This window comes from Pagrus pagrus (assembly GCF_965226575.1).
Source record: "Pagrus pagrus genome assembly, chromosome: 21".
In the NCBI taxonomy this organism is placed as follows: Eukaryota; Metazoa; Chordata; class Actinopteri; order Spariformes; family Sparidae; genus Pagrus; species Pagrus pagrus.
Window position 1 is genome coordinate 9,539,658 of NC_140208.1, and position 15,740 is coordinate 9,555,397.

At 41.5% G+C, this 15,740-nt stretch overlaps 3 protein-coding genes across 3 annotated transcripts; 1 reads left to right on the plus strand and 2 right to left on the minus strand.

The window, feature by feature from the left end:
- Window positions 1–327: 327 nt before the first annotated feature.
- dnajb12b (DnaJ heat shock protein family (Hsp40) member B12b) lies at window positions 328–7,383 on the plus strand. The gene is made up of 9 exons (XM_084341562.1): window positions 328–523; window positions 3,596–3,773; window positions 3,859–4,004; window positions 4,115–4,288; window positions 4,392–4,462; window positions 5,297–5,406; window positions 5,852–6,024; window positions 6,181–6,322; window positions 6,425–7,383. The coding sequence occupies exons 1-8, from the start codon at window positions 391–393 to the stop codon at window positions 6,300–6,302; spliced, it is 1,107 nt and encodes a 368-aa protein (XP_084197688.1). The 5' UTR covers window positions 328–390; the 3' UTR covers window positions 6,303–6,322; window positions 6,425–7,383.
- An 839-nt stretch (window positions 7,384–8,222) lies between these two features.
- On the minus strand, window positions 8,223–10,038 carry ddit4 (DNA-damage-inducible transcript 4). Its single transcript, XM_084341971.1, has 3 exons — window positions 9,909–10,038; window positions 9,460–9,682; window positions 8,223–9,367 (listed from the first exon to the last, which is right to left on the minus strand). Exons 2-3 carry the CDS (start codon window positions 9,644–9,646, stop codon window positions 8,868–8,870), a joined length of 687 nt encoding a protein of 228 aa, XP_084198097.1. The 5' UTR covers window positions 9,647–9,682; window positions 9,909–10,038; the 3' UTR covers window positions 8,223–8,867.
- A 1,524-nt stretch (window positions 10,039–11,562) lies between these two features.
- On the minus strand, window positions 11,563–15,719 carry anapc16 (anaphase promoting complex subunit 16). The gene is made up of 4 exons (XM_084343327.1): window positions 15,591–15,719; window positions 15,129–15,282; window positions 12,310–12,384; window positions 11,563–12,214 (listed from the first exon to the last, which is right to left on the minus strand). The coding sequence occupies exons 2-4, from the start codon at window positions 15,268–15,270 to the stop codon at window positions 12,105–12,107; spliced, it is 327 nt and encodes a 108-aa protein (XP_084199453.1). The 5' UTR covers window positions 15,271–15,282; window positions 15,591–15,719; the 3' UTR covers window positions 11,563–12,104.
- Between the last annotated feature and the right edge of the window lie 21 nt (window positions 15,720–15,740).

Sequence of the window (15,740 nt, forward strand, 5' to 3'; positions counted from 1 at the left end):
GTCAGTTTTGAACCTGAGCTCTCTCCACAGTGCCTCTGTGGTACGAGCACAACAGCTCGGGGGCGAGCTTTTTTGTGAACGCGCGCTTCCTCCGCCCTTCGGGCCATTTCGGACGGGGGCGGGACGAGGGGAAACACATCTCGACGAGCAAACAGAGCTTGTTACACCTGTTTCATAACGTGCAAACAGGGTCTAACCTTTCTCATAAACGTTCAAGTCTCAAGACACCTGCAGCAAAACATGTATAAAAACATAATAATTAATACAATTCGTGCCACCAGTTGATACTTCTATTCGCAGCATCCTCATGACGTCATTAGCCGGCGACTTTATTTACTTCTGGTCCAGTTCCGTTAGCCGCCGCCGCTGCGCCGCCGCTCGCCCGCCGCGATGGAAGTAAACAGGGACGAAGCGGAGCGCTGCATTGACATCGCGACCGCGGCGTTGACCAACGACCAGCCGGAGAAGGCGCAGCGGTTCCTGGAGAAGGCGCAGAGACTCTTCCCGACAGAGAAAGCGAAGGGTGAGTTAAAATGGCCGAGCCGCTCGAAGTCAGGGGCGCTTCGGCTGGGGAGGTACGCAGCAGCATCACCGGCAGCATCACCTGCATCCCGGATGAGCTCTGCGGCGCAAGTAGCCGGGGCCTGTGATAGCTAGCACAGTAGCTAGCTGGTTTATCATTCCAGCGTATGTATGTCATAATGTTGCCATGTCAAGACAAATTAAACTGCTCCTAATGTTGTTTAAGACATATTCTGTACACCTGCTCCACATGAAACAGATGTGTGAAGGGTGTCAGAGATAACACTTAACAGCTGCTTTCCCATTAAGTAGCTAATGCTAGAAAGTCACTGCAAAGACTTCTGGATGATGTTTTATCATTCAGCTTATTATTCTTGCATAGCACATACCTAAACCCACCCCTCCCAGCTCTGGACCAAGAGGGACAACAAACCACATATACTATAGGTAGCAAAAGGAAGAAACACAGTGCACTGCATATTAATATGAATGCCATGTCTATTCATACATGCATCTATGCATATGTACCCATACAGCGGGTACAGTAGAGTATGGTATGACAAACCTCATCTCTGCACCGTCGCATCAGTTTTGTGCCGGCACACTCACGAGGCTTGTGACATCCCTGCAGTCAGTTTGTAAATAAAATAAAATCAGTTTTATTTATATAGCCCAACATCACAATCACATTGCCTCAGTGGGCTTTACAACCTGTACAGTGAACAACATCCTCTGTCCTTAGACCCTCATTTCGAGTGAGGAAAAACTTGCCATATTGAAAAAAAAAAACACTTTTAACAGGGAAACACCACATGTGGTGTGCCACACACTCTGCACAAATGCATGTGCATAAAACACACATCCATTACATTGCAACCAATCAGAAGAAATTGCTGCAGATGCAATCAGCTAAGTGCATCCTGGAAAAACGTCCATTATACACAATTAACTTGGATCACGGGTATGCTTATGTTGTGTATCCCTCATACAGGTGGTGTGGTAGCAGTATTATAATATATAACCTGTAGGTGTTATATGTTACAGATTATTGTATAGAACGTTATGGTTAATATGGTGAGGGCTAAGTCACTGGTATTTTGGTCAAAAGGAAGAATCAGAATTCCTTTATTTGTCCCGCAAACGGGGAAATTTCTGTGTCACAGCAGCCAAAGGACAGTAATATTACAATAAACAATAATAATAAAACTTTAAGAATAGAAATATGCCCGTATATACATCAAATGTACATAATATTTATAATATGAACAGTGTAATTAGAAAAGGGTGGCAGTGTGTTGTTATTAATAAATAATAATAAATATGGGTATGAAAAATTGCCCAGTTAGTGCAATCCAAAATGGGAAATGGGTTAAGTGTAGAGATTTCTATTGCACAGTGCACAGTGAGGTCTACTGGGAGCAGTGCTGGTTATACAGTCTGACAGCAGCAGGAAGGAAGGACCTGCGATACCTCTCCTTCACACACTTGGGGTGTATCAGTCTATCACTGAAGGAGCTGCCCAGTGCTGTGATAGTAACCTGCAGGGGGTGGGACTCCTTCACCAGCAGCGATGACAGCTTATCCATCATCCTGCTCTCTCCCACCACCTGCACTGGGTCAAGAGGACATCCCAGGATGGAGCTGGCCTTCTTGATAAGTTTATCAAGTCTCCTCCTACCTGCTGCCCAGAAAGAAGAAATTCTGACAGTACTGGTTGAGCTGTCTTCTCACTAGCTTTACTTATATATTGTCTCCATACAATAAGGCAGGATAGCATTTTCATCAACAGCTTTAATCAACAAGTATTATACAGGAAGATAAATGACATGTATAGATTAGAATCAGGTCTCAGTATTACACATATACAAACATGTGACCTCACACTGCTGGGAACCATAGTTTCTCCACATACTCAATAAAGTTCAACCAGGTTCTGTTGTGTCTATTGAGTGATCTCAGCTTCTCTATTTAAAGACACATGGTGACATCTTTAATCCACTGTAGAAAAGAAGGGAGACAGGTAGCCATCCATCTGATAAGAGTTCATTGTCGTGCCTACAGAGAGGTGATTGATATGAAGTGATGCCACGCTTAGTTGGAGGAACAACAAATAATGCCATATATGGATAAGGAGCTATTGTTTTTTGCAGACATATGAGAACACCTCAATTAGTAATGCTAAGATGAATCAATTATTGGCCAACTGTTAAATGAACCACCAATTATTTTGATAAGTGGTTAATCAGAGTGGTTTTTTTTACGACTAAAATAGAAAAAAAAAATTCTGCTTTCTCGCCTCCTCCATGACAGTAAAGTGAATATCTTTGGGTTGTGGACAAAACAAGACATTTGAGGACGTCATCTTGGGCTTTGGGAGGCAGTGATGGACATTTTTCACAGTTTTTTAACATTTTATAGACCAAACAACTAATCGATTAATTGAGAAAATGATCGACAGATGAATCAACAATGGAAATAAAAGTTAGTTGAGGTTCTGATCTAAATATCCCCTGAATGCACCAACAGTTGTTCCTAATATATTGTCCCGTTGATATCAACTATCATCAGTATTGTGATATATTGGTGTATGCAGGCAATGAGAATAGTTACTTAAATCTTTTATATTTACATACAACAATTAAAACACCAATATTATGATGCAGCTCAATGCATTTCGGGGGGATTTTAAAGGCTCCTGTTAGTTCTCAAGTCTTTTTCTGTCTTTTCCTTGTTGTATCACATAAATAAATTGGGATATTTATGCATTTAGTCTTGAATAGCGTGACGGTGTTCTGGATTTTTATGAATATCCCGGAGCCCTATTGGTTACATTGGAACATTTTTCTGATTTTAATTAGAGCGTGCTCATAAAATCCAAACTGTAAGACCACGGGCAAATAAATAGAGCCTACAAATCGTAGATATTAATATAAGACTCCTAAAGGGCACCACGGTTGCTACTCTGACAATATTGTATTAATGCCCTTATGTAGCTGTTGCAGGTATCTAAAAATGTAATAATGAGTGCCTGTCTGAATGTCTTTTCACATCACTGTTATTGTATCTCTTCTAGTTCTGCTGGAGCTAATAGCAAAGAATGGATTCACACCCAGACAAAGCGGCCACTCAGACTTCAGTGGGGTGTCGGGGCCTCGGCAGCGGCAGACCAACCACGAGGACACCAGACCTGAAGAAAAGCCTTCAGAGACCTCAAAATCCTATACAGCAGATCAGCTAGATGCTGTGAAGAGGTGAGGCTGATAATCATGTACATCAGAAGTGGGCTGGAAGGTATAGTTGACTCCTGACACTGAGAATCATGTCTTCTCTGCACAGGATAAAACAATGTAAAGATTTCTATGAAATTCTCGGGGTCCAGGCGGACGCCTCTGAGGATGAACTCAAAAGATCGTATAGAAAACTCGCTTTGAAGTTCCACCCAGACAAGAATCATGCTCCTGGTGCTACAGAGGCTTTTAAAGGTGACCAGCATGAACTTTTATCCATCAGTTCATTAATACACGTGGTTTCAAAAGGTTTCTTTCAGCCCTTTTTTGTGATGCTCAGCCTAATAATTTCTCTTTTACAACAGCTATTGGGAATGCGTATGCTGTTCTGAGTAACGCTAATAAAAGAAGACAGTACGATCAATGTGGAGAGGAGAGGAGGCATCCGTCAACACACGGCCCAGATAACGGAAACTTCGAGCCAGATATTTCACCTGAAGACCTCTTCAATATGTTCTTCGGAGGAGGCTACCCGACAAGTACGCGTCACCGTTCTGTATTTTTCACTCCAAACTGGTGAGACATTTTCATTGTAATGCTCTCGTCATGATCCGTCAATTAACGTGTGCTATTTTGATCCAGGCAATGCCAATGTGTACACTAACGGGCGGATGCGTTACCCAAGGCGAGAGAGGAGGGAGCGCCAGCGAGATGTAAGTTATTCTTGGAGCTCCTGCAAAATGCAGGCGTGCATGAAATGTGAAGTGATTGTCGAACACTAGGGGGAGACATTGAGTTATCTGTGATTTAACCTTTTGAGGTACATTCAGCAATATTCAAGTGTCTGTCAAATGTTTACATTAGTACAGTCAGTGGAATGTGGTTATTTTTGTTATTGTTGTGTATTTTTCACCATCATCATGTTTTTAGTTCAGTTTAGTTTCCAGAGTGGGTTTGCTGGGTTTAATTGAGTTTGAGTTTGTTTGAGACATGTTTAGTTTGGGTTTAGTTTTTATTAGTTTTAGTTTTTTATTATAATAGGGGGGTATTTGTTAGGGGCAAGTTTTAAAATAAGTATTATATACAAACACAACACCCAGTCTCAATAAACATACGCACCAATGCTTCCCATCCAGTCAAAAATGTGTTGTTCTTTCATGTTTGTACAGTCGAGACCAGAAGGCTGTTTTCACATTCATTGCTGAAAGTGTATGGGGTCTAGGAGCATGATTTTTGACATCATAAATAGTCTGGAAGCCAACTGTGGTCATAATATTCAGCATACACAAGTGTGATGTGGAAAATTGAAGCCTCCAGCGCACAAACACTGAGAACAGAAGTTGGAGACATCTTGTGTGCAGCAGTTATATTTGTGAAATGCAAAAAATTATTGCATCTTCATATATTCTGGAAGGTATAGGTGCAATTTTAAGGATTTTCATATGGTTACCATACTTTTTTTACCATGTCAGATACACATCTGTAAATGTTATTTGTATGCCTCCTTTGATTCAGTTGCATTTGACACTGAAGTGTTTTCTTTGCAGGGAGGCCTCGCTCTGTTCGTGCAGGTCATGCCCATCCTCATCCTGGTTATTGTGTCCGCCCTCAGTCAGATCATGGTCAACAGCCCCACCTACAGCCTCAGCTTCAGGCCGTGAGTGTGATCCCTGTTCTGAACACCTGCAGGAAGGATGTTGAATAACAAAACTAACTGTTGTTCTGCAAAACTACAATAGACCTCAGACTGAAGATTACATAAAACCCAAGTTCATGGCCGTGTTTTAAATGTCGCTGAATTACGGATTAACCAGCACAAAAATAGATTTAATTTTCTTTAGTTATGTTGACTTTTCACCCTGGTGTGTTTGATTTAAAACGAACATCTTGATGCTGCCTCAGTTGATTCCAAATAATCACAGACCTCTTCTGTGTTTACAAGACTCCATGTGTCTGGCCTCTCTCCACGCCGTCTGCCTTTGTGTTCCAGATACACTTCTGTAGTTTCTGGCCCGTCTCTGAGCCATTATCAGCCACGTTTACAGAGACAGACTGTGCCGGATCTGTCGTCCTCATGCTCCAACACTTTGTCCTCCACGCAGGTCAGCAGGTTACACGCAGAAGAGGCTGACTGAGAACCTGAAGGTGCCGTATTATGTGGGGGAGCATTTCTCCAAGGAGGTCAACGGAGTGAATCTGAAGAATTTGGAGCGGTCGGTGGAGGATGATTATATTTCCAACCTTCGCAATAATTGCTGGAAGGAGAAACAACAAAGTATGTTTGCCAAGGAAACAAATCGTGCCTGTTTATTTATTTATTGGCTGTTGTTTCTGCCATGATCTTATCAGTTCTGGGAAAATGATTATAGACATTGTGATTTTTATTACCCCTCATATATCTTTCATGAGATGTTTCTTTTACTTCCTACAGAGGAAGGCATGCTTTACAGAGCTCGCTATTTTGGAGACAACGATCTGTACCAAAGAGCACAGAGGGCCCGCACACCAAGCTGCGCCAAGCTGTCCGAGATCACAGCTTCATTACACGGTTGAGGCAGCTTTCGTAATTAAAAGCAAGTTTCTTCACTCTGAACACATTTTGTTGTGATTATCTGCGTGTTTCATTTCATTTCACAAAGTAAACACTGTTGTCTCTTTCCTTTCTTCTCCTCCAGGTTTCCAGAGTCAACACAAAACATTATCGGCTGTAAATACAAGAGCTTTAACAATCTGGAAGATGACTCAACAAGCAACACGAACAAACCAGCACCAATCTGCATCAAGCTGACCACACGAACTGGCTGAAACCGTTTCTGTGGAATTTAAGTATGTGAAATGAAAAATATATAATGTCATAAACGATAATGTTTTCGAAATGGAAACGCCACTTTTAAAAGAGCTTGTCCTCCCGACGAGACAGAGGTCTGGAAAACCTCCATGTGAGCCATTAAGATGAGAGAGGACACGTTTTTTTGTGAGAATGCAGTATGAAAGCAGAACACAGTGAGGTTAGATGTAGTTGTACGGACGTTATTTATGTAGCAGTCGACTAGATATCACAGTGAATGCTTCCTCTTTGTTTTTATGCTGTCAGATCAGCGGAGGAGATAAATTTGAGGGGGGTTTGCTGATTTTGACTTTAATGCACATTCTGAAACTATGCAGGAATAATGTGAAACCTCTGATCAATACACACTCATGTCTATGGTTTGTCAGACACTTGAACACCTGGGATTCTTCTTCTGCTGTTTGTGTGTGTGTGTGTGAGAGAGAGATAGCAATTAGGAAATGTCCCTTTACACTTTGCCTCCTGTAGTTGTCTTAAAGATAGAAATATATACAGTAGTATAACTTTAATGGTACTTCACAACAAAAGCCAAGAGAATGAGAGACGTGCCTACCCACAAAGTGGGACTTTAACAGGTTCTAGTTTTGGAGCATAATGTCTCTGATGAAAATCATCTGTTGGGGAAAAAGCAATCTTTGTCACACTTTTTAAGTTTATAGTATGCTATTTATTTTTTGTATTATTTATTTAAAAATGGATTATCAGACTAAGAGAACAGTACAACCCTGCTCACTTTTTTCCACCTTGTTTTTACTCCCTGATGAAAATAAATATGGATGCTTAAAACGTGTTGGTCGTGACTCAACGCTCCGAGCAGAACAAGCACAGAATGTGAAGACAAAAGCCCCGTCAGCACATTCGGCATATTGAAGTCAGTGAGCCGGCTGACTGAGCCTGGAAACATGGCTTTGTGCACGTTCACATTTTTAGGTGACGTGCAGCATGTGCAGAGCAGGAACTGCTGTGCCACATTCTCTGACCGCAAAATGTTCTCAGCTGATTCCGGCAGATGTTGCACCTCTGAGTTCAAGTTTTGAGCTGTCAGATTTTGTTATTGCAAAGTTTTCCCTTGAAGTCTTGAAACGTGTCACAGTGCATGATATGCCCATCATCTGAACTTTATCACAATATGTCAGGATCACATTTTAGTATGGTTTGTTAAAGAAAAGGCATGTGGTTGTATATTTAGCAGAATCAAACATTTTTCCATTTTTGCCTCATACAGTAATTTAAAGATGCAGTAAGCAATTCTGAAGAAATATAGTTGCTCCAGAAATGTTTTGTGGACTACAAACCTCCACCTGACTGTCCACTGACATAGGGTGAGTAGATAATGACTGAATTTTCATTTTTGGGTGAACTTACCCTTGAACTATCAACCACCTTCCTCCAGAAACACATGCACTAACATGCATGTGCAGCCTTCCTGGTGTTCAAAACAGAACAAAAGCTTGCAAGCGTGATTACAACACACACACACGTACCATCTGTTATTTTGTGCTATATTAATGTTCAAAATTTCATATACTTATCTTTTTTAAAAAGTTTTAAAATTGGAAACCTGATTCTGGATGTAAAACTACCCATAATAGATATTCGTGTGATGAAATAAGGCAGAAAGAGAGAACTGTTAGAAAAAATAATTTATTTGCAAATCATGAAAGTACAAAAACAGTGCAATGATATGGGTATTTGAATGTCAAATAAATAAAGTTGAAAGCAGGACAGGTCCACACAGACGCAAGATCAAGTTACATTGGAAATCTTAGCCGCAGCTTGCACATATACTGCACAAGGCAAGCAGTGGTAGGCCTTTGAACTTGAATTCGAGCAGTCACTAAAGGTCCATAATGGTTTGCTTGGTGTACAAGTCATCACTTGGAGTGAATTACAATTAACTGCCATGAATAAAAAAAAAAAAGAACACAATGGTTTTAAATGACTATAACCATATAGCTAGCTGCCGTTGTGTGGTTTCAATAGAAACTGAGGTACGCACTTTAATACTCGCAAAATGCCTATTTACCAGATATATCACCATGGTTACACATTTTAATTTGAAAATCTGTCAGTGAGGAGCCACACCTGCTCCAGGTACCATAACTTCAGCTCCCTTGAAGTGGGAACAATAGGCTACATGATGACAAAGTCCATCCTTGCACTTCAGAAGGCATCATATACATGTGGTTATAGTACTAAGGCCCTTCTGTGAGCTTAACTGGGCATTTTAAAAATGCAGACAATAAAACATGGACAGTCCCTTACATTCCTTAACATTCCTCAATGAGGAGTTCTTCAGAACAATACAGTTTCTTCTTGATAACGCGGAAACCAGTGCTGAGTTTAATAGCTTGTCTCACTACAGGAGTGGAAGGAGACTTTGTGCTAAAAAGTCCTTGGATTTTAGGCCACAGGCCACCAGACTCCAGCCTCAGCACCAGGGTCAGCTGAAAGGTGGGGACAAGGTAGGGGTCCACAGATAGCTCTCCCATGCTCTCACAGGCGGCCCCTTGCTCCACACAGAGGTCAATGAGCGCCCCTCTCAAACCACAGGGCTCGCTAGCTGCCAGGTGAAGGAGCTCCTGCCCGATGTGCTCCAGGAGTTTCTCGGGGATGAGCAATTTTGTGCATCGTAAGGCGCAGTCTGAGTCTTTGGCTTCTCTCAGGCTTCGTGCGATAAGGTCCACTACTTCTTTGAGGATGGTCTCCTCCATTGGATCATAAAACAGGTCATCATTAGAGGGAGACAGGTCACCGTAGACGTCTGACCCTGTTGAAGGGAGACAATGGGTTACACTTTGAACCATGCATAAAGAGGAACATCCATTCACCTTTAATGAAGATGTTTGCAGCTTTGCTTACCTGAGTCTGAGAGATCACTCCTGCTGCCATTGTTAGACCCAGACTCAATGCTGCTGGTGCTGGGAGTTGTGCTGAAATCAGTCAATCTTTGCACCAGTTTACCCCAGGACAGCCTCCTAGGACTGCTGTCCACTGGTGAGGGGGGTGAGCTGGCGATTTCAGTGGGTGCAGGAGATAGAGCTGGCATGGCTGTCCTTTTATTTGCAGTATTCAACAGTGTCAGCTGTTTATGAGGAAACAAAAAAAACAGCAGATAAGCACTCAAACTCGAGATAAAAGACAGTAGTCAGCAGTTAAATTAAATATAATTATCAGAAATGTTAAATATAGCTTGTTAAGGAGTTTGCAGCGAGAAGACCTTTGTTTGCTTGACGTTAGCTAGCAGCTCTTTAACTGTTCAAATTAGCTAAAAAAGCGAGCAAAAACAGAAAATGCGACATCATACTTACAAGTTCTTCAAAAACGACGCCGTTGAAGTCCGCTGTCGACGTTCAAGACAGTTTTTTGAAGGGTTATTGTCTACAATAACAACTATCCGCTAACTTCTCTCCCCGACGCGTCCCCTCTCTCATCGCCAGCTGCCAAGCTCTGCGGTTTGTCCTGCAACAATGTTTATATAGGGGCTTGCGAGGCCACGCCCAGCCCTCTCCAGCCAGCCAATCAAAAAGAGAGGCACGCCATCTGCGCTGTATCTTGCCTGGTAACATGCCAGCAGAGAAGGAAGACAAACAGCAGGAGGAGGAGGAGGGGGAGGAGGAGGAGGAAGGGGGGTTGGGGTGATGAATAGCAGACCCTAGTGTTATGGAAATGTACAGGGACTTGCCTGGGCTTGCAAGGATCATATTATTAGTCTTTGTTTAATATATTTCATGAGCATAAATGAATTGCTCTGCTGTATGTGCAGCTAGATTATTGATCACATACTGTAGAAGCCCAAGCAAGTCCATGCAGCCTGGCCTCAGCTGGCCGAGTGTTGCAGTGCACATTACGTCACCTGTTTTGCTCAAGCATTACATCAGAATATTTCATCTGCCAGCCAGAGATGCAAACATCAGCTTATCAGGATAATCGGCTGCATAACAGAACACTGGGTACGTGGTTAAATGCTGATAAATGTTAAGATAGAAACGTGCGACACATCTTCCTACAATTGCCCTCAAATGGAACAATGAAAATCTGCAGAGGAATAGGAATGCACCAAAAAAAGGCAGCTGACACACTGCTATTTGACTGCACCTTAAAAGCATTTATTACAGTCACAAAATATGTTACGATGCTGTCAAAGTGCTTAAAGGCATGAAAAATAACTGCATGGGAGAACAATTAAAAGACAAGCAAAACATAAGAAATTGTGAAAAAAACATAAAATATCGTGGTGCAAAGCAAAAACCGCTGTTGTGTTGCTGTCTGGCAGGGCCGTACTGTACATGACATGCTCAATGTTTACTCAAAAAAAAAAGTTTTTGGACAACAGCCAGATATACACTGTGCTGCTACACGTGAGTAGGCTGGACTGTACTTGTACTTTATATCAGGGAGGAACTGAAACACAGTAACACGTGCAGGCACAGTATGTTCTGAGTGGGATGTTATGAATTACAAGTTGTCATCAGAGATGTTTTCAGGGGGAAGAAAAATGTTTGTTGCTTTGTCGTATAGAAAAAATGTTGACGAAAGGAAATAGCTGATCATTCCATGAACAAACAACTTGTACAGAGATTTCCTAGAAAGAAAGTGTGGGGTGAAAAAAATCCTTGGCACTCCTGCAAGGACATTTAAAGTCTAGCTAGAGGTGTGTCTTGTACTGTCCAGGGCTGTCCTTAGACATTTAAACCCAGAACAGTACATTCTGTACATTCCCACCCCTCCTTTGTTTGAAAACACGAAGATCTGCCCATTTCCTTGCTGTCAACACGGCAGAGAAGTGAGAGTCAAGCAACAGAAAAAAACTGTACATTTCCAACGACTGTTATGTGAGTTGTGGCAACATAAACAACTCCAAGAAGTTGTTGTTGCACATCTTCGACATGATAGGAATCAGCTCGTTGAAGCGAGTTAAACGAATGACACAACCCCAAGCAAACAAACAGCGACTGACCCAAAGAATGTCCAAGTATGACTTTATTTACAAGCCCTCTTTGTTTTGCTCCAAGTGTTGTTGGAGCGAGCAGGGAGAGGGGGAGAGACTGAGCAGGCAGCAGGTTTTCTTTAAGATTTGTAAGTGCAAAACAAGTATATACAGTTCAGCCATGTAGAAACACAATGCCTCACTTCAAGGGATTCATTACCAAACATATTATTTCCCTTAATGCTGAGGCTAAGCGTAGATTCATTAGCCTAATACAGTTCAAAAATCTATTACAAAATGTTTATTTGTTAGCTTATAATACGGATATTTTTGTTGAGAGGGTTTTGATATAGTATGCTGAATGTAATATAACAAGTTGTTCTTAAAAAGGCAAACCATGCTCATACAGTAATAAAAGTGATAAAATAACACATCTCACATTCAGTAACTCCAGATAATATTTCACACATAAGATATAGAATAAAACCATTAAGAAGGAATATAATTTATGAACTGAAATAAACCATCTCCTTCCTCTTGGCTGATTTATTAAGCAAAGGCATATGGATCTCTTTATTTAAGACGGTGTAAATCCCAATAGCTGTTCAATGGGTTTGTACCGCCACTCGTCTGCTTCCAGCTCCTCCACCAAACTCGCGAGTTTCTCCATCCGAGACACTTGTTGATCTGGAAGAACACAGAGTTGTTATGTTATTAGGGTTCCAGCTTTTCGTGGATCAACTAAAACAAACAGATTTTGCATAATGCAGTTACCGACTTACCGTGTTTAACCTGTTTGAGTGTGGAGGCAACTTGGTAGCTGAACACAGACTCACATAAAAATCTGTCAGAGCCGTCTAAAAGAAACACAAAGGAGAAGAAGAGGTTAAATACTCGGGATGCTCTGTTTTATTTAAAAGACAGACCTGAAGCCTGTGTGCACTCTGAGCTAATAGAAAATGTCAAAATGGGAGCTTTCAAGCTTCTCCAGAGAGAGAACTTCAGGTTAAATATTACGCAATGTTCAGCATTATGTAAAAAGCCCTTCAGAGTTTTGGAAAACAACAGAGAAACAGCCTGAGACTTTCAGCATTGCTGCAGTGCTTTTCATCACTTTTTAGCCGTTTCTAACCTTGAGGCACTTTATACCTTGAGCTTTTATACAGCAGTCAACCAAACCACATTGTTAAGTATATTTTGACATTTTGAGGCAACAAAAAGGAGTACAGAGCCAGGTGGCCTTTTCCTGACATACCTACCCCAATCAGTAACAGCATTAAAGGACTAATAGGTGAAGTGATCATCTCCTTTACAATGCAGTGTTCTGCAGAGAAACCTTGAGTCCTGGCATTCATATGGATGCCGCTGGACATGCACCACCTACCCAGACACCTTTGTGGACCAAGTACAACCCCTCATGGCAATGGCAGCCCCCAAAGGCAGTGCCCCCCCTAGCAGTAAAATGCTCAAGGTATCAATTTGGCCTTGCCAGACCCCAATCCAATTGAACATCTGTGGGACATGCAGGAACAAGTCCAATCCATGGAGACAAGTGATGTGTGATATCGCTGATTTCCCTTCTGTTCCGATACAAAGTAAAACTCAGGCTGGTATCGCCGACACCAATAAGATACTGATACTTTGTACAAAAGCCTAATAAAACGGCGTTCTGTGGTTTTCAGGATGCAGGGATCTCCCATCGTTTAAACATCAGCACACAAACTGAAGGCTAGACTAATGTGAATCACTTTCCAACTGCCAGTGATGGTGATAAACGTTGCCAATTGCTACACTCTCTCCCTCTCTATAACTTGCACCGTAGCGGCACCTTTCACTGCATAACCTCATCATAGTCTGTACAGTAATTAAATCACAGATGCTTATCAAGGTTTGTGGTGTTGCCACAGTGCCTCACAGTCACAAACAGTGCTGTTGCTGTTCTGAGAACTGAAAAAGCTCCACACTCGACTGCGTCTGCGGTCAGCCATCATCAAAGCCAACTGTCAGTGGCGCCTTACGCATACAGCCGTAGTTGGCATCTGACTATGACAGGCGGAAGGAGAAATTGTTACTATCAACTGGTACTATTTGAACTAGATCCTGGTTATAATGTAGCTACTTTCTATTGTGTTCCTGTTGATGATAAAGAAGACGACTTAAGAAAACCATCTTTTAATATAGATATTGATCATCATGGACGGATGAACTTATGGGGTATCCTGTGGTGTCTGTCACCAGATTGTTGGTGGTGGATCCTAGGAGTCCTGTGGGTTGCAAGGTGGAGCCTCCATGGATAGGACTTGTCCCGACACGTCCCCACAGATGAATGCCAGGATGCTAGGTTTGCTGGATGATCAATGTTATTTACTTCATCTGATAGTCCTTTTAAGGGTTAAATATGAGATGTTGAACATTAATATTGAAGCAAAAAAACATTTGCTGTGATGATATAGTGAAGTTCTGGCAACCTGAGCAGAGAATTAAGTCACACTCCCTCTGTGTGTGCTGTAATCTGAGCTTTTCTCTCCTTTGTTTGGAAGCCAGGACCGCAGTACCTGCATGTTGCGTATGTTTTCTTCGTGGCAGCCAGATAAGAATCTTCTCTTATTACAGCTAAACAGAACAATAAAATATGGTTCTGAAAACACTTTAAGCCAGAAATAGGCTGTACAGTAACATAACCTTGACTCATATCTTCATATACTTTCTTTTGTTCACCAACATATATTGCATCTTTAATACCTTGGCTGATTGTTGTAATTGCTATATGAAGAATTAGTGAAGCGATGTATGGTAAGGCAGAACATTTCGAAATAGCAGACAAAGAGTTAAAAAATTACATTTTCTCTGTTTATATTTTTGAGAGCCATAAAGGAGTTGTTGTAAAGTCTGAAAAGTAGACTGAAGATGCTTTACAGATCCATCCTGAACTAAAAATCAGCAGATTGCCCAATCCTACTGTCTGCTGAACAATAACAAAGATTCTTTACTAGTTTTTTAATCAGTTGTGACTGTTTCACAAGTCAAACAAAGATGGCAGCCAACCAGAAGTGACATTTTGCATGATGCAGAAAAACACAAATGTATTCTTACACATGAAAAACAGAAAATAAGATCGATTGAGAGATAAATGATCCTGATGACAAAGCTTTTAACTTTGGTAATCCACTTTATAAGAGAAGATAGGAGATGTCACATCTGGCTGCCATCTTTACTAGTTTAAAAGACATGTTGTTGACATGTTGTTTTCTTTTTATTTATTTGTTTATTATCATTATGGTTTTGTTCCAGCTGGATAGAAGATGATCTTGGGAATCTGGAAATGTCTTAAAACCAGTATGAGATTTGTCAGATGTTTTCAATCAGTGTTCCAGAAAAACAAATGCTAAGCTCTGTGATCAGGATGTAAACCTCAATGCAGATGTCAGTAAAAAATGACCGCATGAGGAGCACAAGCCTTGGCCTAACTTCTTTGGCCCAGTGTTTTCTCAATGCAAATAACCTAAAATAAACCTAGCGTTGAGTGAGTTGCATAATACGATTTCCATGTCCTTGTTGGGAGGAGAGAGACAGATGCCCTTAGTTGTGTGTTTTCTCTTACCTTCCATCATTTCACCTGCTCCTTTGGGATATGTGTACAAGACTTTCCTGGGAGGGATGAGCTCTGAAGCACTGAACCCGGAGCCAGTCACCGAGCTGCCGCTCACACCTCCCGCAGAAGAGGATGAAGAAGACGCAGCCATTGCCCTGAGAAACTTCACAAACACACAAAGAAATTACAAAAACTGCCACCACTGAAATCTGTGACCCATTAATACAGTATCATGGCTTTAGCAGTCCCAAAGACAGTTAATCATAGCCAGGCCAGTGTACGAAAGCGAACGTTAGTAGTTCTCCTAGCTTTAATGATACACTCTGATAGCTCAACTGCTACAACTAGCCAAAGGTGGCTAGCAAGAAAGCTAACTGTCCTGCTCACGCCAATGTAGGCAACAACTATTTACTTTAATATTACGAGACACAACATGACAATAACCGACCATTTCCCGATAACAAAACCTACCGTTGGCGTCTAGTAAATCTACAAAGACTTCAAATCCGCGCAGTTGCTTCTGTTGTTTGTTTAGATGTCTTGCCAGTACTTTACGACAGATACAACAATTTACGTTAGACGCCACGGCACCCTGGCCACAGATGTGAAACTAATGTGGAT

What these genes read in the sequence shown, in the direction of transcription:
- dnajb12b (XM_084341562.1), top strand. Translation starts at nt 391, where the DNA reads ATGGAAGTAAACAGGGACGAAGCGGAGCGCTGCATTGACATCGCGACC. An exon ending in TGCTACAGAGGCTTTTAAAG is followed by an intron (nt 4,005 to 4,114) that starts GTGACCAGCATG and finishes CTTTTACAACAG; the next exon opens with CTATTGGGAATGCGTATGCT. An exon ending in CGGAGGAGGCTACCCGACAA is followed by an intron (nt 4,289 to 4,391) that starts GTACGCGTCACC and finishes ATTTTGATCCAG; the next exon opens with GCAATGCCAATGTGTACACT.
- anapc16 (XM_084343327.1), bottom strand. Translation starts at nt 15,270, where the DNA reads ATGGCTGCGTCTTCTTCATCCTCTTCTGCGGGAGGTGTGAGCGGCAGC. An exon ending in AGCAGGTGAAATGATGGAAG is followed by an intron (nt 12,385 to 15,128) that starts GTAAGAGAAAAC and finishes TGTTTCTTTTAG; the next exon opens with ACGGCTCTGACAGATTTTTA. An exon ending in ACTCAAACAGGTTAAACACG is followed by an intron (nt 12,215 to 12,309) that starts GTAAGTCGGTAA and finishes GTGTTCTTCCAG; the next exon opens with ATCAACAAGTGTCTCGGATG.
- ddit4 (XM_084341971.1), bottom strand. Translation starts at nt 9,646, where the DNA reads ATGCCAGCTCTATCTCCTGCACCCACTGAAATCGCCAGCTCACCCCCC. An exon ending in GAGTGATCTCTCAGACTCAG is followed by an intron (nt 9,368 to 9,459) that starts GTAAGCAAAGCT and finishes TCCCTTCAACAG; the next exon opens with GGTCAGACGTCTACGGTGAC.